Source organism: Chelonoidis abingdonii, chromosome 1, assembly GCF_003597395.2.
Source record: "Chelonoidis abingdonii isolate Lonesome George chromosome 1, CheloAbing_2.0, whole genome shotgun sequence".
In the NCBI taxonomy this organism is placed as follows: Eukaryota; Metazoa; Chordata; order Testudines; family Testudinidae; genus Chelonoidis; species Chelonoidis abingdonii.
In genome coordinates, this window is record NC_133769.1 from 270,929,968 (window position 1) to 270,955,692 (window position 25,725).

Here is a 25,725-nt window from a genome sequence, read left to right on the forward strand (position 1 = left end):
GCTGCCATGCCACAACACATCTACAAAATTCATGGCCAATTAATAATGCTAAAAGTGGGCTACCAACTGCTGCTACCCAAAAGAATGGGGAAAAACATGATTCCTATTGCATCTCTGTACTCAAGAGTACACTTACAAAGTAAAGCCATCATTCTGCAAACATTTACACATCAGAAAGTGTTTGCAGCATTGGACCCTGAACCATTATGTATCTTCATTAAGGTACTGAATTACTCATGAATCCACAATATTTTCTGAAGATTTATTATGCTTCATACTATCCCAAAATGCTGAGATCACTTCAGATAGGCACATGGGAAATTTGTGATGCTCAATTTGTGGTTAGTTACTAATGTAGCAACATTTTGCATTAATGAAATTCCTGATGTGCATTAATTACTATTCTGCCTCGTAACAGTTTTTTGTGCCTGTTTGTTAATATGGGAGACAAAATAACCATGTCTGACTTATTGGGGGGCGGGGCAGAATGTAAGTTAAAGCTCATTTGGATTTAGAAAAAACAGACTATATTAAGGAACCATGCAGTTTCTCACCAATGTTCCTCTTGTGTATGGAAAGATGCCATTAAGAAAAGTATTGAGCATATTTTAGTTCCTAGAAATTAACTTACCTTGGAGACCCTAGAAATTGCTGTGATCTCAGTTGTTCAGCCATATACAAAGAAGTTGCTATTGCCAGTAGTTCCCTCTTCTCGAGATCTGTCAATTTGTGTCCTAGTTTTCAAAAACAATTTTTTAAAATTGTTATATACCATAAGCCAATTTAGCACTTCTAGCCCCACAAAATAATAATCAGTAAAAACATTATTTAAGTCCTGTAGCTGAAATCTATTTTTTCCCTAAATTAAGAAACACTTAGGATGGCAGACGTTCACAGTTCCAGGATTTAAATAGTATGTTTTCATACAGCTCGGCCCTACAGTTAACACTGGTGTCTATGTTAAAAACAATCTGACAACTGAAAGAAAAAAAATTAAGTGATGCTGTAGCGTCTTGTTTTCATTAGCAAAATGTCACTGGTTGACATATTGTGGCTCATGCTGATCAAGAATCCATCTGTACATTAAAACTTATTCAACATATGCAATATTCTTTTCAATACTCTACTTTCTAAAAGCTACAGATCTCCCTCCCTGCAAGCAATGATACGGCAATACATCCTACTGGAAATACCTGGAACTTAAACTACTTGTCACCCCTATTGCAGCTAGTGTCTGTCAGATCAGGGGTATTACTGTTTGTCTGTCTGTGGTAGAGCACAAATTATACTAGATGTTTTCTAAACAGAAAAGTGGTATGACCTCCCTGATCCACTAAGCTTGACTTAAAAGAGCCAGCCAAATGAAGGTTAAGCAGAATGGGTACAACATAAAAATAGAATGGTTAAGATGATCTTTGGCCAGGTCTTTGTTCAGACAGTAAAAATCAGCTAGATTTCTCATAGGAAACATAGCAGAATTCAGTCTCCAGGTGAAACTTTTATATGGACAGGTTATTGGCCTTACAGATTAGCTCAGAAAGAACTTTCCAGGCACAGCAGATAGCATTAAAGAAGACACAGATGGATTTACATGAGAAACTCACACATGGGAGGATAAGGCTGGCAACCACAGGCAAAGCAGAAGGAGTTCGAAATGACTGGAAATGAAGCACAGGTGGATAAGCAAGGAGGACAGAGTTCAGTAGGCCTTTGAAGGCAACAATAAGAAGTTAAATTTGATGAGGTAATGGAGACTGAGGGATTCAAAGAGAGCCCACAGTGAAAACAACAGGCAAGAATGACTATTTTTAGCAGAGGTGTTTTTTATGGACTGAGGAGGGTCAATGTGTGTGTTTGGGAGGCCAGAGAGCAGGATATTGCAGCATTTGACATAAACGAAAGAATGAAAGAGCTGTAGTTGGAAGGAAGGAAGGAAGACAGACACACAGATAGACAGAGAAAGATGGGTCTTAGAGATATAGTGGTAAAGAACAAACTACGCCATGCTACAGAGTAAAGAAGGAACACCTTGTTTTCACAATACAAAAGTGATTACCACTTTTCTGTCAAATGCATCTGTGCCCCAGAAAAGTGCCACCAACTCAGACTAGTTGCGCGGGGGGGGGGGGGGGAGGAGGATTCATTCATTTTATTTGGATTAGCTATTACATAGAGACCAATACAGTGGGACACACAAAGATGCTTCATGGTAATCTTACACTAGCAATAATAAAGGCCCAGTCTTGCAAACCCTCACGAGGCACCATTACTTACTTGGTGCCTCAATTCCTTCACTGAAGATGTCTCACATGAGTAAAGTTCTCTCAGGTGGTCATTTGGTGTCCTGGGGCCTTGTTGCACCTCACCACAGTGACGGCCCTCTGAAGAAGCTCTGCACTGCTCTCTGTCTCTGCCTCAAGCAGAGCCTCTACTTGCAGGTGCAGTAGGGTCACAAACACCATCCAGAGATCACCAAAAGACCCATTCGAAGGGTCCTCAATGTTTATTCACATTCTGTTTGTGGTCATTATTAGCGCATGCTAATTTCCACAACTATCATAAAGTATGATTAGTATGATTCTTGGGATAATCTATAAAATATATCTGAAAATTACAGCAGCAGGATTTACTATAATATAATATAAAATAATAATAAAATATACATATATACACATATATATATATAAAAATATACTATAACTTGTTCAGTAGCATGGTTTCAAAATAAGTATGTCCTCTGCCAATTTGAGGAGCAGAGACAATCATTGGAGTTGGCACCTCTTGCAAAAAGAGAATGTGGAACGTGCTGCTTGGAATCCACAGAGCAGCAATGGTATCCAATTAGATTGATGCCAAATGCCCTTACACTGACTGTCACAAACCAAAGAATGAAAATTTAAAGATAACAAGGAATGACAAAAACATACAGGTCTGCATCTATTTTTTAAATTTAGCGTTTATTAAAATATTCAGGCTACAGATTACTGTAACTTCCTTCACTCACTGTTTACTATTGCTTTCTTCTGCCTCAAAATGGAAACTATATGCACGTCAATGAACACATGGACAAACACAACTTCTGAAGAAAAAAACCTCAATCTTTTGCTTGCCATTTAGTGGAAACCGTGTGAAGGCAAAATGAAAAATGTGGAACTCTGAACCTGTGTATATTTTAGGGACATATACAGGGACACCTCAGAAATGTTTGAGGTGGTATGCACTGTCAGTCCCTGTGGAGCCATCCCTGCTGCAACCACTGGCCCCTTCACCTTACCTACTGAGTCTGCACCATGCTCAGCCTATCCTTCAGTCCAGTCCAGCCCGCCCAGTTGCAGTGTCACCCCTACCCCAGAGAGGGGACATGTGCTATTGGAAGTGGGCCAAACCAGGCAGTCTCCCAGTGAGAAACCCTGGTGCAGAAGCTACCACCATAGCAGTGGTGAGGTGAGGCAGCACTGTTCACCTCACTGTCCACTCACATTTGTCCCTGCCAGCTCTCTGTCATGACAAGAGGGCAGCGGGTTCAAAACTGAGTGAATGGCATTGTGATCTGGTACAGGGGAGACAGAGAGATGTCACATCAGGTCACCACAACAGTCACTCAATTTTGGCCCCACTGCCTCCCCATCACGATGGACGGCCAGCAGGATCAAACCCAAGTGGACAGCAGGAAAGCCAGCACTGCTGTTTCTCATTGCTACCAAACGGAGGCACCATGTATGCGGCTGTGGGGACCATTGGACATATATGAGTCCCCAGTTTCATGAATAAACTGGTCTGACTATTATGCATAACAAAGTGAGCTTCCAGCTCTCTATACACCAAATGTTAAAATGTAATCAGTTATGAGATTTTGTTTTTTAAATAGGTAGTACTCAAAAATTGTCTGATTACATGCCTTGACCCAGTAAAAAGCAGAATTCCTTATATGCTGAAAAATAGATCTTTTCCCCCTCTGTCCTAAAAATCCATGACAAGTATGTGTAACCAAATTCACGTATGCCAATATGTGGGAGAACATGCTCCCAGGAGTACAAATAGCATCAACTCGCATATAAGAACAAAGAAAAACTATGAAGATCCCAATTTGCAGGTTTTATTGTATGAGCTGCAGCTGGATGAAATCAATAACTGCTTTTCCACTTGCCATGTTGCAAAAACTATTTTCTTCCTCAATCTTCAATAAAAATCAAACTCCAAACAGTGAACAAGGGTCAATATCTTGAAACAGCCTAACAGCAGAATAAGAAGTACAAACATCTCTTCACCAATAAAAACACAGAAAAAACATGTTTATCTGCTTTCCTTATTTGTCACTGTTTGCATTTGTTGTAGTATAAGTTAAACCAACAGAAAACCAAGCATGACTGAGGTGCCCGCTGAGCAGGGGTGGCTCCAGGCACCAGCGCAACAAGCATATGCCTGGGGCAGCAAGCCGTGGGGGGCGGCCTGCTGGTCGCCATGAGGACAGCAGTAAGGCTGCCTGCGGCAGCCTGCCTGCAGGAGGTCCGCCGGTCCTGCGGCTTCAGCGGCAATTTGATGGCGGGTACGCCAAAGGCACGGGACCGGTGGACCTCCCACAGGCACGTCGCCGAATCCGCGTTACCAGCGGACCTCCCGCAGGCTTGCCACCGAAAGTCACCTGACTGCCGTGCTTGGGGCGGCAAAATACATAGAGCCACCCCTGCCACTGAGAGTGGTTCTTAAGTCTAAGGTCGTATCTACACTTTGAAAACTCTACTGGCATAGCTACATTGCTCCAAGGTGTGAATTTTTCACATCCCTGACAATGTAACCATGTCGACCTACATTTAGACCATGACTAAAAGATAACAGAAACTGTTAAAAGCGTATCAAAATTAGGTTTCTGTGTTTTGCTACAAAGGTGCCATCTGTAGCCTTTTTCATTTAAATTGAATTGAGTAATTCTGTATTAAAGTACGAAGGGTTCAGCTCCTGTTGCTACAGTTTCAAGCTCAACTGAGTGAAAAATCACCTCTGGTGCTTTTCTCAAATTTGGAGGCTCCAGGAACACATGAAGACTGAGGATAGTGACCACAGACGCAACCACAAGGACAAAGTCTTATCTGTACGAAAAGTTTTATTAAAGCAATAAATAAAGTTACAATTTCCCATGCATCTATAATTCCTACAAAACCCCATGCAATGACTAAGACTGTAGTCATACTAACATCCTCAAAGATATTCTAGAGTCTGATGGACCTCTCAACAGAAAATCATCAATAGAGGGATGGTTCCTGCTGGGGTTTCCTATTGAATCGTCCCTTGGTGCCTTCCCACTTTTACCCAACCAGGGAACCTCTTTTACATTGTTGTTTTGACCACACCTACTAACTTATGCATATGGATGACGGTTTCAACACTCTTTTCTTTATCTGTACTACCACACCCCATGAATATTGGAGTGTTCCATTTTTCATAGATTAAGAGGAATTAAGGAACAGTCTCCTTAGCATCTATGCACAACATGTAACCTGTGTCAGGACAGGACATTCCATGATGTGACAATCAGGTATCTCGTGATCTTGGACAATACACTGCAGCCTATTGCAATCTAGGTTTCTGTACTATCACCTATGGACACATCTTTTATAGTAAACTTGTGGCCTTGCTGGCACAGGGTTGTTCCTACATCACCCACTCACATCAAATGTTCTTAAGTCTATGGCCTCGTATGGCTAAGCTAAAATTTTAAAGGTCTCAGCCTGTAGGTCTTGCATTCTAGCCATGCCTATATACTTAATACACATTCATCACTCCTGAATACCTGCCATTCTTATACATTTATAATCCTATAATTTAAATCTATTTAGCATACACTGATTATATATGGAATAACATAGGAGTTGAGTACAACATTAAACAAAATGATAAAATTAATTAATTAGATACACATCTTATTGAAGCATAGTCTTGGAAATGGACTTATGAAATTCCATTTAAGGCTACTTTTAATGCACTGTATAGTCAGTGTTTATTTTTATTATCTAAGAAAAAACTGTTTTAATACAATGTCAAGGCTTGAGAGGTTAACTGCTGAAAAGTCAAGACAGTCAAAGTTATGGTTCTCCTTTAATTCAGGAAGACTCTACTTAACATAGCACAGTCCCCCTTCATGACAAAAGGGTCTTTCATTATATGCTCACAAAACAACATTTATGGAGTTAAACAAGTCACCATAAACTGCAAGAACATATCTTTCATGTAGCCATATATTTGAAAAATATATTAAAGAAAATATCCACAGTTGCTACAAACAATAGTTTGTATTATGTTATTTGCCAAATAGTATGAGATGGTACAGTTTTGTATGACCACAGAATGAAAGGCCTTATTAAGTTACTGTTGGAACTCACTATCTGAAGTTAAGTTGTAATTGAGCCTTTTAACATTGACATAAGTGTTTACATCTACCATAAAGGCAATATCACGCATGTCATCACTAAATCATCTCACTAACATGAGAACCAACACTAAAACTGGATAGCCCCAGTCTGTCCATATGGATCCAGCTGCAAGATTCAGACCATACAGTAAACATACACTCCCCTTGTCTCTGTAATGGTAAGTCCAATATCTTTTATTGGACCAAATTCTGTTGGTGAGACAAGCTTTAAGCCATACAGAGCTCACCCACCTTGTCTCTCTAAAATCCGGGGCCAATATGGCTACAAAAATACTGCAAACATATTATGGAAATCAGGGAGAAATGGGGGAAATAAATCAAAGGCAAAATACAGTAACAGTACTCAGCTGGGTGGGGTGGGGTAAGGAAACGGCATACCTCCTTAAAAAAACCTGCTGACACACTTCAACTTTTTGTCAACTTTTTCTGCCTTCTTTAACACTGTTTTTGTTTTTGAAATCAGCAATGGTAAGAAATAGGAGTATGACCTGTCCACATGTGACCTCTCTTAATTTCAAGCACAGGATAGTAAAAACCCATTTCCCCTCGTATTTAAATTATTTTATAATGTTGAACAGAATTCTCTGGCATTATTTTCATTATTACTGTTCTAAACTCCAGTATCCCTGGCTCTCCAACTCTTTTTCTGGTAGTGTGCCCTGTGCTGCTTTTAAAGTTTAACTTCCACTTAAGAGGCTAAACTGGGATCAAGTAGCGAGAGACTCTTATTTTAAACTGAATACTACCTTCCTCCACATATAGCCCTCACTGATTTTAAATGGGATTACTCAAATTGTAAGATAATATTCAATGTGAGGAACAGTATCACAATCCAGCCCTTAGCATTAGTCATGCAACAGTGAGATCTGAAAAGCAGCAGTCACCTCTGAAGCACTCTTCATGGGGGTCCGGCTGGACAGGAAGAAAAACAGTTTCTCTTTGAAAAGTAGCCACTTGAGAAGCCGTGGCTCCTGAATTTCAAAGAGAAGCTACAACCTCCCTAAAATACCCTGGCTGTAGCACACTGCAGATTCCAGGACTACATTCATGTTTTACATCCACCATAAAAAGATAAGTATCAGAGGGGTAGTCGTGTTAGTCTGGATCTGTAAAAGCAGCAGAGAATCCTGTGGCACCTTATAGACTAACAGACGTTTTGGAGCGTGAGCTTTCGTGGGTGAATACCCACTTCGTCAGACGTCTGACGAAGTGGGTATTCACCCACGAAAGCTCACGCTCCAAAACGTCTGTTAGTCTACAAGGTGCCACAGGATTCTCTGCTGCTTTCATAAAAAGACAGTCAGCTCCCAGTTTATCTTTATTCAACCCACTGAACGTTTCTGCATCCCCAGAATCATTAGTAAGTTGTGTTATACAATGCGAGCTATAAAATTTCATTAACTGCTGTGAAAATAAGTAGTTGATATGTTTAGGAGGGTTAACTGTTGAAGGAAAAGAGCATTTAGCAGCATTCAGGGAGGTCAGATTTCCCATACCCTTTAGAGAATACATAAACTAGCTCTATAAGCAAAGAGATTCATTTTCCTCTGCAATCAAAAGTACAACCACTTTGGTGCATCACGTAAAGTTAATGAAATAAAGGCAGTGCAGCTGCTCACAGTGAACTGGCTGTCATAAGGCAAATCTCATGACAAATGGCATATAGTAAACTTCAGCTCTGCACCTCCCTTAAAACTCCTACTCCAGGTTAGCTATGGTCCTCTCCCATGGCATCCACTGTTCTTCAGGTCCCATGCCAGTTCACAACCTGCACTAGATTCCAGCCCTCACTAGTTTCTTTATGTCATTTTCACAGTGTAGAGGGGCCACAACTGCCCAAATGATTTTTCCAGGGGCAGAAGCAGCTTAGGCACAACATACATAGGTCTGCTTTGCCTTCCTATGCAGTCCCCGTTGTAGAGCTCTGAGGCTGCTCTAACTTATACCAGGAGCCACATCCCAGAGTGACCCAAAATTCAAGAGGCATGAAAGTGGTATAAAGACACCTTTCTCCCATCTCCTCTTGGCACAGCACATTCTCTGGCCCGTTGACAGATTTTGCTCCTGCTTCCTCATATGTGGAGCCATAGCACTGATTGTTAAGGCTGTTGGCCCACAAACCAGAGAAGAGGGACATACAAGATAGACATATTTTAATTTTTAAAATAAAAATAAAAGCCATACCAAAAATGATGAAAGATCTGCTGCTTGAGTTATTTAAAACTAGTCTGCACTCATCTATTACAACTGAAGAGCAGAATCCTGCTTCAGGAGAAAGATGGGAGAAGAGATATTTTTCTTTAATTTCTCTGATGTTCTGATTGTTTAAATCAATATTAGCCCAGTAACCCCAAAGCTGTGTCAAAAAGGTTCTGACATGCCCAACTTCAAATTAAATTACATAAAAGGTCATTCTGTCAGTAACAATCTTATTTGCATTTTGTCAGAAAAAAGTTTCCTATTAATACCAAAAAACATCATACCACGCACCCAACTGGTTTTGTGCCCACTCTCGTTATTTAATACTAACACAGTGATTTTCTGTTCAGGGTGAACAAAAATTAAATACAAAATTAATGAGATGGAAAGTATAATGCATAATTTAATTTAGATTAATATAAATGGATGCTAACTTCATGTTTGTTTTACAAAAAAAATTAATTGGGGGTTGGCTGGCATAAATGTCAGACACAACTCATCTGAGTCAGGAAATTTGACATTACTGAGGACACTAATTCCTGAAAGACTCAAATTTGTCATTGAAGTGTGGCTGGACTCTGCTTCTCCCCTGTGATCATGGTGAGTTGTAGACCAATACCGGTGTCTGCAGGTGTGATTCTGAGTTATTCAGAATGCTTATGGGAAAAGGGAGGAGAGCAGTATTTTTTGGGGCTGGACAGACCCCTTTCTAAAATTGATGTTCAAATGGAAAAAAGAAGAATTCTCAGCCATTCTGAAGAGCAAGAGGGTCTCCTGAAAGGCCATAAAGTTCTAACCTAGATCCCAGGGAGGAAAGGAAGCCACCTGGAATGCCTTAGGAGTATAAGGGAAGTCTGTAGGGTTTGACTGTTTCCTAAAATGGAGAGGAAGAAGCAGTGCTAATGGGTGGGAACATGAGCAAAGTTCTGGGCATAGTCAATAGCAACTGTCCTCCCTACTCTATCCTAAAAAGCAGTCAGACTTCTTCCTCTTCTTTGTTTAATAAAAGCAATTGCAAAGCATCACTTAAGTCTCTCTCACTTCTGAAGAGCTCCTTAGCCCTTGCCTGTAGCATACCAAATTCAATACATCTATGAGTCTTTCCTTCAGACTCTCAATGTGAGCAATATGTAACCCTCTTTCATCATCTTCATAACAGAAATTACAGAGAGGAAGGAGAGGGAACTGTGTTAGGAATGCCCTTAAAACCACCATGCTATCCAATATGGGGTCCAACCCAAAAACTAGATACTACTGGGGTGGGAAAAGGGAAAGATTCCCTGCCCACTGTGTCATATGTTTTAGTATAACTTTTGCAACATCCCCAACATATGTCCGGCTTCCTGTCTACGTAGGAGCCCTCTCCTACATTATCAGTAGAGTAAGAGAGACCCTTTTCCACAACCAGGAAGTGTGCAACTTAAAGAAAATTCCTCCAACATTAGAAAAATATAATATTTAGGGTTAGGGACAAAGCCACACTTTCAGCATAGCTGTTAGTGGACCTTGATAAGAGGGAGGATGGTCCACCGGACAGGATGTTATATTGGCATTCAGGAGACTGTGGTTCAATTTCTCTTCTAGGACCTTGAGTGACTTCAGTCTCTCTCTACCTCAGTTTCTCATCTGTATAATGTGACATCCCTACCTCATAGGGGTGCCACAATGCACTAAAGACTGTGAGGTGCTCAGACACCATGGTGATGGAAACTATATAAATACTTCATCTAGTGCCAGGCCATTGCTAAACCCCGATGTTCTGTCTAGATTGAACAGTGTGAGGAGCAGCAAAGTAGTAGTATTTCCAGTCTGCGAATGCCTGACAGAGTTTAAATTAGCATAGTAACTTTTTTAAAGAAAATGCCTGAAACAAACTAAGCAAGCATTTTTGTATTGGTGAAAATTAATTTAGATAGGTGGAAGAGACATGTTTTAAAATAACTATAGAAACTATCATTTATCCCAGTCAAAGCAAAGATTTAATTTAAAGTGGGCAATGTAGGTTAATAGAAAAGCTGTCAAAACATATCTCATGATTTAAAAAGTTATTAACTTCACTTTACAATAAAACCTATAGAAACTTGAGACAGAAATCAGTTCTTATTTACTTAATTATTTTATTTAGATTCTTACACATTTTACAGATAAAGAGAAGTTAAAATTTGGTTTTGGCTTGAACATCTCGAGAGCACAATCTCTCATGAGCATTCAATCAGAGAACATCCAAGCTATGAGGTGGAGAGATAGGAGACTGGAATGCAGGGACCTGCCCTGGTTTACAGACAGATGATCCTTGACTAGGGCAAAGTTATTGGAGATGTGATGGAAAACCGATGTAGATTCATGAACCAGTAGTGCCTTGGCCAGGCTAATGCCAGTAGGATTAAAGTTGCTTTGTTTCTCTTCAGTTTCCTTAGTATCCTTGGAATTGGAGGAACTAGCGGGAATGCATATAGGAGATGACTGAACCAGGGAGAAGAAAGGCATCTGCAATGGAACCTCAGCTGCCCCCAAGCAAAATTTCTTCCACTAGTTGTTCAGGTTGGTAGTAAATAAGTCTATCATTGGGTACCCCCCCTACTGGTGAAAGGTTTGGAGGATGTTCTTTCTGATTGACCACCCGTGTTGGTCTATGAAATCCCTGCTAAGGGTGTCTGCAATTATGTTCCTCACTCCTGGAATGTGGAATGCCTTGAGGAAGACATTGTTTTTTATATATAATTCCACAAGTGGATTACTTCCTTGCACCTCTCTGCCTGTTCAAATAAAGCATGGCACTGGTGGTGTCTGTAAGAACATGTATCACATGGTTGCTGATGGAAGACACAAATGTCTTGCAAGTCCAAAAATAGCTCTGCACTCCAGAGCATTTATGTGGAGAGAGAACTCCAGGGATGACCAAAGAGCTTGTGCCTGAAGTTGACTGAGGTGGGTCCCCAACCTTTGGTAGACACATCTGTCACCAGGGTCATATTCAAAACTAGAAACAGAAAGGGAACACCTCTGCACACAGATCCAATCACCAGTCCAGACACTGGAGCAATCGTGGAGTCTGCATGTCTAGAGGATGCACGGTAACACCATATATTGAATGAAGCCTCGCCTGCAGACAGTGATCGTGAAGTCTGGCATGAAGAGTTTTATTGATAAAGGTTTTGTGTAGTCTTGGTTATAACTTTGATCTGTCCAACTTTAGTTTCAGGCTCAGATGAGAGAACAGCTGCCTGATGATATGCATGCTGTTTTGGATTTGGGGGTTGCCTGACGTACTGTAAACTAGCCAATTGTCCAGATAAGGAAATCTCTGAACGCCTAAATATTATAGGTAGGCTGCCACCACTGAGATGCACTTGGTGAAGACCCTCAGAGCTGACGACAGCCCAAAAAGGAGCACCACGTGCCAGAACGGTTGTTGCCTGCTATGAATTAAAATAATTTCCTGTAGCCGAGAGGTATTGCCACATGTAAATATCCTGTAAATCTAAGGCACCGTGCCAATCTCTAATCCCCAAGGAAGAAGCGAGGGTGACCATCCTGAACTTTGCTTTCTTGATGATGCAGTTCAGTTTTCTTAGATCTAGAATGGCATGCTGGCCACCAGAAAACTTTGAGACCAGAAAATACCACGTACTTCTTGAAACAAAACGGTCTCATGAGAAGGGACCCTGAAAAGGGACTGGAGTGTGTGTGTGGAAGGGAGAACTTAGAAGAGGGAGATAAACTGGATAAGTACATAAAAGGTTATTACAAGGAGGAGGGAGATAAATTGTTCTTCTGAACCTCTGAAGATAGGACAAGAAGAAATGGGCTTAAATTGCAACAAGGGTGGTTTAGGTTGGACATTAGGAAAAACTTCCTAACTGTCAGAGTGGTTCAACACTGGAATAAATTGCCTAGGGAGGTTGTGGAATCTCCCTCATTGGGGATTTTAAGAGCAGGTTGGAAAAACCTGTCAGGGATGGTCTAGATAATACTTAGTCCTGCCTTAGTACAGGGAACTGGACTAGTTGATCTCTCGAGGTCCCCTCCAGTTCTATGATTCTAACATATCCCTCCTTCCCTATGCTGAGCACTTACTTGTCTGACATGATCTCTTTCCAAACACAGGGAAAGAGAGACAGGCATCTTCCAATGGAAGGAATAGGTGGATATGGTCAGTATGCTGTCTTCGATCAGTCACCATGACAGCTTAGATGTTGAACTTGTCTGTGAGAAGGGCCTATGGACAAAGCCGACTGGCCATTTCAGGGAGGTCTAAACCTTCTTTTTGTAAAGTCTTTTGACCACTACTGGAAAGAGGATTTATAGTAAAGGTGAGATCTAAATTGCTTCCTCTTTGTCACTGGCCTTACTAGTCTTGATCTGTTCTGAGGGAGTCTAGATCCATCTGCTATGGAATGTATATGTGCATAATCACTAAATTAGACAGATAGGACAAAGGGTCCCAAAAATAAGAACTTGTGGGGAAAAAAAAATCAATAAACTGCATGACAGGTTTAATTTCTCAATAAAACAACTACATTTGCAAAAGATTATATAAATACAAACAAAATATTTTCCCTCATTTTTATTACTTATGAATTTAATATTAACAAGTATAAATAAGTCTATATTTTCCATGATATCATAGGGCCCAATCTGATATGGTGTCTCTGCGAGATGTTAGAGTCCTCAAATGCTCACTGACCATCCATATGTCAACAGGAGTTATGAGTGCTGAGTACCTCCTGTGATTGTGCCCCTATTCAGCGGGATGTTTATTATTGCATTTTCAGGATCAGATGATGTGAAATATGTTTTTCCTGACCATTATTTGACTTTGTTTTATTTTCAATTTGTAGCCAAAGATGTCTTTCTGAAGCTCAAGGAAAATAATTCCAATTTTGCAACCTGTTATTAAAAATTCCAAAACATTTTGTAGATAATGATCTTGTTTAAAATTGAAAAAAAGATTAGAGAATAATTCACTTTAGAAGTAAACAGAAATTGTAATAATGAAGATAATCTTACACACACAAAAATATTTGAAGGGAGAACAAACCTTTAAAGCCATCGGGATACACATCGGGAAGAAATTTAGTGCTGACATCCCCCTGAACAAAGCGTGGATGGATTATCACTTCTCGCAGTAAAGCTATATTGTGAGTCACACCTATAAATAAAACATTGAGTCAAATCAGTTGAATGTGTTAATCACAAGCAATACCAACAAACAACAAAACAAAACCGATTCGGGGGCTGCTTTTTCCCTCCAGCTGAATTCCAGTCAAACAATTTGGCACTGACAATCATTTTTTGAGGAGGCTGGTCCACCTAGCATTCAGACATTGGCTGTTCCTGGATGATTCAGTTTAATTAAGACACAAGCCTTTGCAATTCTCACCTCTCTGACAGACTCTGATCCAAAACCTAATGAAGTCAATAAAGGCAAAAAATGACCATAAGGTTTTTGCTTTACTCCAATGAGATATAGGCAGGACCTAAAGAGAGCTCAGTGAAGTCCCATCAGAGTGTCAGTGCCATACGCACAAGCTCAGCATTTCCCATTAACCACACCCACCTTCCCATTCTTATGTTTTAGAGACATCCTGTTGGGAAAGTTAGGTACATAGTAATGAAAACACTGGTCCATTAAAAGATTTTACCTCACCTATCTTGTCTCTCTATTCAGTTTGAAGCATTTATGTAAGATTTTATAACATACTGTCTTTTATAATTCATGAAGGTTATATATAGATCTTACAAAAAAAATTAAGAGACTTATCTGTGCTTTCTTCAAACGTGCACATCATCCTCTGTAGAATACAATCTTCATATTCTCTTACTCAACCTTGCCTAGCCAAATCTCTAATCAAGATTTTCACTCCCCATCTGCATTACATTGCACTAACAGCCACAAAAGGTAAAATATTCGTTCTTGGGTTTTGCATTTCCCCTTCTGCTTATCCTATTCTGTCTCTTTCTTCTCCCACCTTGTCTTTTATTTTGTCTTTTTTTCTCCATTTTACTGCTTTCTGGGGACATTGTGCCAGCAAAGAAGTGGAGCTTTAGATTGCTAGGAGACAGAGAAGGCCAGGATCCACGGGTGAATTGAACTCCAACATTCCCCACTAAAAACTCTCCACACAACAATATAGCTCAGAAGCATGCAACTTGTATTTTAATACAGTGCTCCCTCAAAACATTCTTCAATAAACCCCATGTACTGAAGGAGTATCTACCACAGAAAGAGTGAAAAACTGAGTAAACTATTCATTTATTTTCTCATTTAAGCAAAAATCTCTCATACCTACAACCTCTAGGAAAACAAACTTACATTCAACTCCGTTAAATAGCACAACACACTGTTAAGTCTATGCAATTTAATTGAAATGTTGGTGGAAGGTGAAGACTTCATAGAGGTGCCTGGAGGGGATGGAGGTAGCAAGAATAAAGGATCCTCCCTGGTGAAACAGCTTATATCTGCTATTGATGCAGTTCAGCCATTTCTAAAGTTAAAACGTTTTCTCTTCCGAGAGCTATCTCTGGAAAGGATAATTTAGGAGTATCCAGAGAGGAGGTAATCTCCATCAAAGATCACTATCCTTACTCTTCCTTTAATTTAGGGAAGGACTTTTAACAAAAGGTTTCCAAGAGCCATCATGAGCATAACCAAGATCTGGCTAGAGAACAATGTCCCACAGTAAATAATGGCATTTCTTAGAAGTTTATAGAGTTACTAGAGTTATGTAATTATATGAAGTGCATAATCCATATAATATTAACTGGGCACTTTCATTAAGGGCTGGGCACTTTCATTAAGAGTTCTAACATTCAGAGGAAAGCTTCCTAGCTTTGTATTTTAGAGATTGTCACTTAATAGGTACATTTTCAGGGATTAGTAGAAACTGCACATCAGCACTGATGACTGCTTAACTGATCTTTCTGATAGCCATAATTAAAAATAATAAAATATGAAATTGCTGTACTATTTGCACCGGAATAGGTAAATACAGGCAAACGTCACAACTACAGATCTAACAAACTATTTACATTCTCTTTTTTCTGAAATGGAGATACCACCACAGCAATACAGTGAGTTTTTTTTTAAATGCACTATTTTTTCCCCTTTTTCCTTCTCCAGCTTTAGGAACATGAACAACATTCTTGTTATCTTATGCATAACCCAGTTCACACACTTTTAAAAAACATTTTCCCCCTACAGTCTGCTGCCAGTGTGAATTTTCTAGCTCTCTGTGTGGCCGATACTGAAACCACTTTCAACACATGGAATCTGACTTTGGCCTCACGAAACAATCTTGTAGCTCTAAAGACTAGTTCATGAGCCATTAACCAGCACCATGCATCTAGTTCAATTATGAGAATTTGACCATGTGATTAAAAGAAGAAGAGTTTCTAAGCCACCTGGGTGATTAGGTCATCCAAGCTCCTTGAATGTTTACATACATATAACATTCCATTCTTTATACCTCCAACAAACAATTTAGTAAAAACATAGAATTGTTACAGAAGATAAATGAATGTAACTTGGGAACACATATAATCTATATTTTGGATACTACAGAGCAGAGCTATCCAAGCATAAGACTAACTATTGACTTTTCCCCTAGTTTTCCCACTTGACTAGAAACTGCAGTAAGTTAAAATATGACAGATTTTCAAGAGCAGCTTCAGAATCATAATTAAAAACACAAAGTAGCCCTTCTGTGTTCTGACTTTGATTGAATGCAAAATGTAATATGTTACAATGTGAAACCATATCATCTCATGTTTTTCTTTCCTACACTGCTATAAGATCCCTGTTGAGACGATGGCTGATGACAGAGATCTTGGTGTCTCAACTGATTGCCCCAAAAGACCTGAAATCAAAAACTGCCATGAGTATCTTAATTCATTCCAAACCATGTGCAACAGGAAAAAAAAAAAATCAGGCTTCTGCAATGCTTTCAGCTCTAAAAGTCCTTCTATAAGTTCAGTAAAAGCAGGCAAGCCTAGGTGTTTCAGAAGCAATATAAGAAGTGTGTTCTACATATGTAAATTAGTATTTTAATATGCAAGAGTTTCCTTTCAAAGTACCATGAAAGACCGTATCTGTTCTCAAGATCACTTGTTTAAATAATGAATGGATGGTTGATCTACTCCTTAAAAGTAAGTTTACAGCTTCAATGATGTTCCTAATCACAGACCGAAAAAATAATAATGTGCCACCCTAAGTCTTCAGAAGTCTAGAAGTTTTAGATTTGCAATTTAGCATGACCTCTGTCAAAGTTCGTAAGGTCTCCATCTGTGTGTGAATAACTGCCACGCTACAGAAACATGGACCCCTAGAACAGCTTGCTCCTGACTACCTGCTGCTTCCCAAACACTGGCCAGACATTAGCCCCCACTCTCACAGGATCAAACAGAGGCCAACAGGCACAGCTTATTTCATGCAAAGTTAGAAACCAAACTGAACTATATTATATCCATTCTGCAACTGACTAATTCTGCCATCAGCCCACAACTTAAAAATAAAATAATTTAAAAAAAACCCACATTTTGTAATCTGGAAAAACCATGAGATAAAAATCACTAAAATTCAGTTTCATTTTGTTTCCTTCATAAAACAACCTTTTATTTCTCTACCTCTCATTCACATTGTAAAGAGAGTTGCCAGTATAAATAAGAATCACAATCACAGCTTTGTTGTTTCCCTCTCTGACCTCTTGTCTACACTGCAACAACACACCCATGGCTGGGTCATGTCAGCTGACTCAGTCTTACAAGGCTTGGGCTGAAGGGCTATAAAACTGCAATGTAGACATTTGGGTTCAGACTGGAGCCCAGGCTCCAGCCCAAGCAACTACACTGCAATTTTATAGTTCTGCAACCTGAGCCCCACAAGCCCAAGTCAGCTGACCTGGGCCAACTGTGGGTGTTTTAGTGAAGTGTAGACATACACTGTGAGGCAAAATACAGTAGAGTTTAGTAGTAATTGCCAACAAGAAGATTTTTCTTATTTCTTTTTCCTTCTTTCCATCATATTGTCCACTGTAAAGTATTAATGAAACAAAGGATCTTCTTAAGATGTACTTTTAATTCTTTATGTATTATTATCTATCTATTAATTTTGAGACAATATTATTCAACAGCAGCCTCATAAAAGCATCAGGATTCTTTGGGTCAATGCCCTAGCTTTTAATTTAAGGAGACCTAACACTATATATAACATCGCTTGGGTCCAATTAATTTTGTGAGCTGAACCAACTTTCTAGTGAATATCTGTGCACACTGCAAAACCAAAACAATTTGGCATAGTTTGATTAGTAATCTTGGTATCCTTCTTTAGGAACAGAAGGCCCAAAGTCCACTGTCAGAGTTATATGATGAAATCTGCATATTGCCTACCTATCTGCACTGTACCTGGTCCAGCTCCATACTATCTGGAATATGCTCATGGAACAAAACTACAAATACCAGTAAATTCACCCCTTTTTTAATTAATTTAAAAAAAAAGCAAAAAAACACTACAGCCAAGCTCATGTGTCGACCTTCTCCAGTACCATCATCAAAGTGATGAAGTGATAAAAATAATTTTGTACAAAGCAAAATTATACAGAAGGTATGTGGATGGGATGATACACAAATTACAGTATTTAGTCACTAAAAAGCAAAATAAACTTGGTTTTGTGCCTTAGCGTTCCATGAGCAACATTTTCACAATAAATATTTACTGACACTAAACATATTCAGTGTTGATTAGCCCTTTTACAGTATTAAGCTTCTGTCAGCTTGACATTCACAAACACATATCTGCATTTATCTATGTAAACTTAATTGGAGTCCTACATGCCTCTCCGCAGAGAAACAATTCAATATATTTAACTTGCTGAGAATTTTAATTGTGTTAAGTGGAAGGGAAAGAACTTTATTTACATACTTATTGATTGCTAAAACATAACATTCATTTTATGCAGAATTTGAATTGACTGATGATAATTTAGCAATGCTAGTCTGAAAAAAATACTCTAGTACTGTACTTTACAAGTTATTACATTAAGTAGGTATTCCATTTCATTGGGACCTCAAAAACTAACTAAATGAATTCAAGTACTACACTGAGTTACAATTCCAGGCAATGATCACCGGAGCAGTTGAGATATGTCTGCAGGTTTTGCATCTGTTGTTATGGCAGGGCCTGGGCCTGCTTTCGGTTGGTGGTCCTGGTCTATGGGGAATGTCCTTCTGTTGACGCACTTGGAGTGACTGGAGTGTGGGGGTGTTGGCTGAAGGCCAAAATAGGGTGTTTGGGAAATAACTTTTTCCAGATGTTGACCCCATCACCTATGGGTTGTAACTGTTTAATGATACTCCATATGGTTTCCAGTGTGGGGTGGCAGGTGGCAACTAAGGGTGTGTGATGCAAAGTAGATTAGTTTCTTTATTGAAATAGGTTCTCACAGGGTATTTGGGTGGCCCATTGCATGATGTGATCTGCTTCTCTGGTGGAATGTCCTTGTCTGGTGAAGGCAGTTTTAAGATGTGTATCCCAGACTTTCTCCTCAGAGTATATTCTGTGGTATCTGAGGACTTGGCTATAGATTCCTAGGTGTGTCTGGGGTGCTTACTGGATCTTTGAAGGAAAATTATCCATGGGTTTCTTGTACATTGTTGTCTGTAGGGTTCTGATTGTGGTGTCCCAGGAGTATGGGAGTGTTCTAGAGAGAGTTTGATGGACGATGGTAGCAGCTGAAGATGTGGTGGAAGTCTATGAGGCAGTGTAGGTCATTGTCAAGAGGATGAAAATATCAATGTATCTCAGATATATCTTTGGTTTCATGGTGTATTCGTCCAGAAATTCTACATTAAGGTGGCCCACGAAGAGGTTGGCTTTCTGGGGAGCATTCCTAGTACTCTTAGCTGTTCTCATGGTTTGGACAAAGTGTGTTGTTGAACGTAAAACTGTTATGGGTGAAGATGGAATGGATAAGTTTGGCAATATGTTTGAGGTGAATACTGGAGCGTTTCCATTGTCTTGTAGATATGTGGGGCAGGCAGTGATGCCATCATTGTGAGAGATATTTGTGTACAGGGAGGTGAAATCCATGGTTGCCGTGATGGTGTTCTGAGGGAGGTTGTTAAGGTTGCAGAGTTTGTGGAGGAAGACGGCTGTGTCCTTGGAGGAAGCTGACCCTTTGTGAGGTGAGTGGTTTGATGATGGTTTCTGTGAGTTCTGATATTCCTTCAGTAAGAGTGCCATGGTCAGATATGCTGGATCTGCCTCTGTTCCCTTGTTTGTGTATCTTGGGAATCCTGTAGAAGGTTTGGAGGGGGGGTGATGTCGTAGAGTTTCTCTTGGAGTTGCTTGGGGAAGGATTTGATGATATCCTTAAATTCCTGGATGAACTGTGGTATGGCGTTTTCTCTGAGTTCTTTATAGTAGATGGTGTCAAAGAGTTGGCAGTTGGCTTGACATAGTTATCACTGTTGAGAACTATAATGGCATCCCTTTTGTCTTCTAGTTTGACCACTATGTGGTAGTTAGATTTCAGGGACTATATAGCTGTTTTCTAAGCCATGGAGCGATTGTGTTGGATGTGATGTTTGTTAAGGATTTCACAAATTTTTTTTTTTTCCTGAAGTACTCAAAGTAATGATCAAGTGTGTGGTTTCATCCACTTGCTGTCCATCATATGATTCTTTATTCTTCTGACAGTTGGAGGGGAGGTGGTAGGTGTGGCTGGTATCGTCATTGTTGTGAAATAATTCTTTGAGGCGGAGTCGGCAAAAGAATTCTTCTAGTTCTCCACAAGTTAGTATGGTATCAGGTTCTCTGATGGGGCAGAAGTTAGTCCCTTGGAGAGAACAGATAATTCTGCTCCAGTTAGGGGTAGTCTTGATAAATAGATACGGCTGGGGTGTTGTATAGTGTCCATATGGTCGGTCCAGGTGCAATGGTTTATCCTGGAGCAGAATTATGTGACGATTTCTTGTTGAGGTGGTCCCTTCTGGAGTATATGAGGTGCAGGAGATGGTTACTCAATTTTTCTGAAGTCCTTCGGCAAAGCTGTTTGGCATACTTGGAATTGTATGTAGTAGACAGAGGATTACAGATGGTGAGTCCTCTAGGATATTATTTTCCTCCTTGCATTCTCTAAGAAAGTGATGTCGCTGTTTAGTTTTGCTTCCTTTTTCTTCATGTTGTGCAATTTCCATTTCAGACAGCAAAATTCAATATCTTCCATTGTTATTTGTGGTGTTGTTGTAGTCATATTGATCCCAGGATAATAGAGAGACAAGGTAGGTGACGTAATATCTTTTATTAGACTATTATTGATGAAAAAGAAAAATTTCTAGCTACACAGATCTCTTCTTCAGGTCTGGAAAGGGTACTCAAGCCTGGTGTACACTAGGAAATTGAGCTGGTATAACTCTGGTGCTCAGGGGTATGAAAAATCCCTATCCTTGAGCAACGCAGTTAAACTGACCTAATCGCCAGAATTCTACCATTGACCTAGCCACCATCTCTCAGGAAGTTGGATTTCCTATGCCAATGGGAGGACCTCTCCCATCAGCATGGGGAGTGTCTTCACTGAAGTGCTACAGCAGTGTAGACAAGCCCTCAGAGTGTCACAGCTAAATACCAGGTAAAGCAGATTGTTTATCATAAGTAGTTAACACATTCTATGAGACTATTCAAGGTGAAGTGGCCCATTCACATCTCTGCAGTCACAGGACAAAAAAAAAAAAAAAGGTGGGGGGGTTAGTGAGTTACAGGTTTTTGTAATAAGCCATTAATCCAGTGTCTTTATTAAAACCATGATTTTCAGTGTCCAGTAAAGTTATGAATTTAAGTTTCCAGACTTGTCTTTTGAAGGTGTTCAAGTTTCCTCTGAGGATGACAATAAGAGGTCAGATGTGGAGTGATTGTTTTCTGAAAAGTGTTCATTTGTTATTCTCGGAGTTCATTTTGCTTCGATACAGAAAAAAAAAGCCTCCAATAGCACACCCCTAGTTGTCACAAACTGTACGGGGAGACTTTGGCAAACCAGTGAAGTGCCTGAAACCACTATGGCTTATTGTTAAAGACAGCCTAGTCAGCAAGCTGTTAAAAGTAAGTCTCAGCTTGACCAAGGCAGAAGGGGAGGGGGATTTCGGGTGCCACCAAAAGGGCAGTTTGACCCCACGTCCTCCCTAATAAGAATTGTATTAAAATTGCTGATACATGCATTTGAAAAGAGCAGGATGTATCTTCAGGAATGTCTATTGGGGTCTCAAGGCTGCAGGATCTGGAAAGACCCACACCTGGTTAATCAATCATCAGGTGGAACCTCTTGCTCGATCATTAAAACTGCTTACTTAACAAAGTTTCTTTAATTACTAATGTATAAATAAGGGGAAAAAGCTTGAGACAGGTGGAACTCATTTCGGGACTGGCCTCTCCCTCTGAATGCATCTTGTGTTCCCCAGCGGCGGACGGGCTGCGGCTGTATCACTCAAAAGCCACACTCAGCTTTGGTAATTATCAAGGGTTGGAAGTGTTTTACTAACTTGTTGTGGACATGTGTAAGTGCTTGAGACTAGTGAAGTTTAGCTTTAAGTGAAAGTACTCGTGTTGTCCTGCTTGTGCCAGCCATCTATCGGTCGGACGGCCATGTCTCCCCTGATTTATTTCCTGACACCTCCTCGCACAGAGTAAAGTTACCAAGAACTTTGGGTTGAAAGAACCCCGGGTAACACTACCACCCCACACTGGAACCCATACAGGGTAACATTAAACAATAAGAACATAAGAATGGCGATACTGGGTCAGACCAATGGCCCACCTAGCCCACCATCTTGTGTTCTGACAGTGGCCATTGCCAGATGTATCCAGTCCAGGCTTCTGGCAGATGGAGTTTTATGGACACTCAGAGCACGGGGCTGTATCCCTGACCATTTTGGTTAGCTGCCATTGATGGACCTATCCTCCGTGAACTTATCTAATCCTTTTTTGAATCCAGTTATACTTTTTGCCTTTATAAAATCCCCTGGCAATGAGTTCCATAGGCAGACTGTGAGTTGTGTGAAGTATTCCTTATGTTTGTTTTAAACTTGTTGCCAATTTTCATTGGGTGACCCCTGGTTCTTTTGTTATGTGAAAGGGTAAACAACACTTTCTTATTCACTTTCGCCACACCATTCATGATTTTATAGACCTCTAATATGTCCACACTTAGTTGTCCCTTTTCTAAGCTGAGCATTCCCCATCTTCTAAATCTCTCCTCAGGTGGAAGCTGTTCCACACCCTAATCATTTTTGTTGCTCTTCTCTGTACTTTTCCAAATTCGATCTTTTCTGAGATGGGGCAACCAGAAGTTCATGCAGCATTCAAGGTGTAGGACTACCATGGATTTATATAGTGGCACTATGATATTTTCTATCTTATTTTCTACCCTTTCCTAATGGTTTCTAACATTATTATCCTTTTTTTTTTTAAACTGCTGATGCACACTGAGCAGATGTTTTCAGAGAACTATCAAGATCTCTTTTTTGAGCAGCAAAAGCTAATTTAAACCCCATCATTTTGTATGTTTAGTTGGGATTATGTTTCCCAATGTGCATTACTTTGCATTTATCAACACTGAATTTCATCTCTCATTTACTTGCCCAGTCACCAAGTTTACTGAGATCTCTAATTCTTCTTAGAATCAGCTTTGGGCTTAACTATCTTGAGTAATTTTGTATTGTCTGCAAACTTTGTCACCTTTCAAGTTCCATGGGTCCAACACATGCCTATCACAACATGTGGCATTCCTCATACAGTGCACCAAATGCCCCAAATAAAAACTATGTAGGTGAAACCAGATAATAACTATGCTCTTGAATGAATTCACACAGAAAAATGATTTTTAAAAAAATCATATCACCTTTGGGCAAGAGGAAGTTACTTACCTGTAATTGGAAGTTCTTTAAAATGCATGGTCCCAATCTGTACTTCACCTGTAATGGGTGGTTACACACTTGCATCAGGCGCCTGGAGCTGGAGAACTTGAAAGTAGTCCACATTGCTCCACGCATGCATGCACTCTGACTCACATCATGCCTCCAACCAAGGGAATAAAGGGAAGAGCGGACTGACTGCCTCTCCAGTTCCTTCTCCACCACAAATCTGAGGAGATCCAAAGCAGAAGGGAAGGAAGTCAGGGAATGGAATACAGAAAGGGACCACACATCTCAAAGAACCTCCAGTTACTGGTAAGTAACCTCTTCCTCTTCTTCTTCGAGTGATAGTCCCTATTGCATCCCACTGTGGGTGATTAACAAACAGTACGTAAGTAGGAGGAGGATGCAGATGGCAGGGCTGAACAAAGGACAGTCATTCCAAAGGAAGTATCAGCAGAGGAGTCTTGGACTAGGGCACAGTCTCTTGCAAAGATGTGAATGGAGCCCCATGTGGCTACTTTGCAGATATCAAGCAGGGATACCTTCTGAAGAAATGTCAGTCACTGCTTGTGCTCTTATGGAATGAGATCTTACCCTGTGGCAGGGGAAGGTTAGATAACTGATAGAGTAAAATGCAGCAAGAGATCCATTTGGAGATCCCCTGGATGGAGATCACTTGTTCATGGATTCTTTCTGTTATACTGAGGAATAGTCTTGGGGACTTCCTGATTAGTCTTGTTCTGTGTTGGTAAAAGGCCATAGCCCCCTGGACATCGAGAGCGTGGAGTGTCTGTTCCTCAGAGGAAGTGTGCAGGTAAGTGGATCAATTGGTTCAAGTGAAGAAAGCGGTTACTAGACTTCTGTAACTGTTGTTCTTCAATATATGCTGCACATTTCCATTCCAATCTAGGTGTATGCATGGCCCAAGCATTTTCCCCTTAGTGGTGTCTGCTGGGTTAGCTCTAGCGCCTTCTGGTGCCGCGTGCTCATAACACCAGTATAAAGGGCCCTTCCAACCTTGTGCCCTCTCAATTCCTTCTTCCGGCAACTCCAATAAGAGGGGTAGGAGGGCGTGCCTCCACCTAGCCAGTTAACATTGTCTAGTGGAATCCTTCCTACTATTAGAAAGTATGTGTTTTCCAGGAAGGTAGGTTGCTGATAAGGTGATTTGGCTGTGGACACATCAGCGCCACAAGCTGACTGCTTCTACAAACAGGGAGATGAATCCCACTCTTCTTTGCTTTTTGATCCAGTGCGTTTTGATCTTCCTCCTCTGAAGAATCCGAGGGGATGGGAATCAGACTGTCTCCTTTGAGGAGAGGCAAGGAATGACTCCTTAGGAGACATGACCAACTCTGCAGGGGTGTACTGGTCCCAGGGCCCCCCAATATAGCCAGCAGAAAAGGTCAAAGGGGGAGAGCACATTGAGGCTCTGAAGTCATGATGTGCCAGCCTCTCTGACCTAAATGTAGAGGTTGGTCCCAGGCTGTTGTGTGTCTTTTGGGTGACGGAAGATATGTAGGGTAAGCAAACAAAGATTCGTTGGTGGTTTGGAGTCTCCCGATGAGGTGAAAGCTCATTCCTGTTCCATGGGTAGTACCACCGGTGTTGCTGCCAGGAGGTTGTATCTCGAGGAAGAAGCAGGCGATAAACTTCTCCAAGCAGTCCACTTGAAGAAGAAACACATTTCCCATAACTATCATTCCGTATCTGAGCTCTCAATCCTTGTTCTCAAAGGAAACCTGCATAATACCTTCAAAAAACAACCTGGAAGCTTAAATTCATAACTTTGCTAGACACAAACTCATGGTCTTAATAAAGACACCGGATTTATGGCTTATCACAACAGTCTGTTATCCAGTAACACCCTCCTTTTTCGTCCTATGACTGCAGAGACGTTAAATAGGCGATTTTACCTTGAATGGTCTCTTAGAATATAGATAATAGCTTATGCTAAAGAAATCTGTTCCACATGGTATTTAGCTGTGACAGTCTAAGTACCCTTCCCAGGCCTGAAGAAGAGCTGTGTGTAGCTCAAAAGCTTTTCTCTTTCACCAAAAGAAGTTGATCTAATAAAAGATATTACCATACCCACTCTGTCTTATTCACTAATTTATTATGTATAGTTAGGTGTATTTTAACTAATTAACTAATATTGGATAAACCATTCTACCCAGCAAAGCCAGGGGACTTAT

At 40.3% G+C, this 25,725-nt stretch overlaps 1 protein-coding gene across 5 annotated transcripts in view; it reads right to left on the minus strand.

The window, feature by feature from the left end:
• PCCA (propionyl-CoA carboxylase subunit alpha) overlaps positions 1-25,725 on the minus strand; it is a 477,837-nt gene that overhangs the window by 217,370 nt on the left and 234,742 nt on the right. For all 5 annotated transcript variants that reach the window (XM_075061511.1, XM_075061508.1, XM_075061510.1 and 2 more), the window contains 2 exons: positions 13,668-13,778; positions 632-734 (listed from right to left, as the gene is read on the minus strand). In XM_075061511.1, coding sequence (XP_074917612.1) covers positions 632-734; positions 13,668-13,778 — 214 coding nt within the window. The remainder of the gene's footprint in view (positions 1-631; positions 735-13,667; positions 13,779-25,725) is intronic.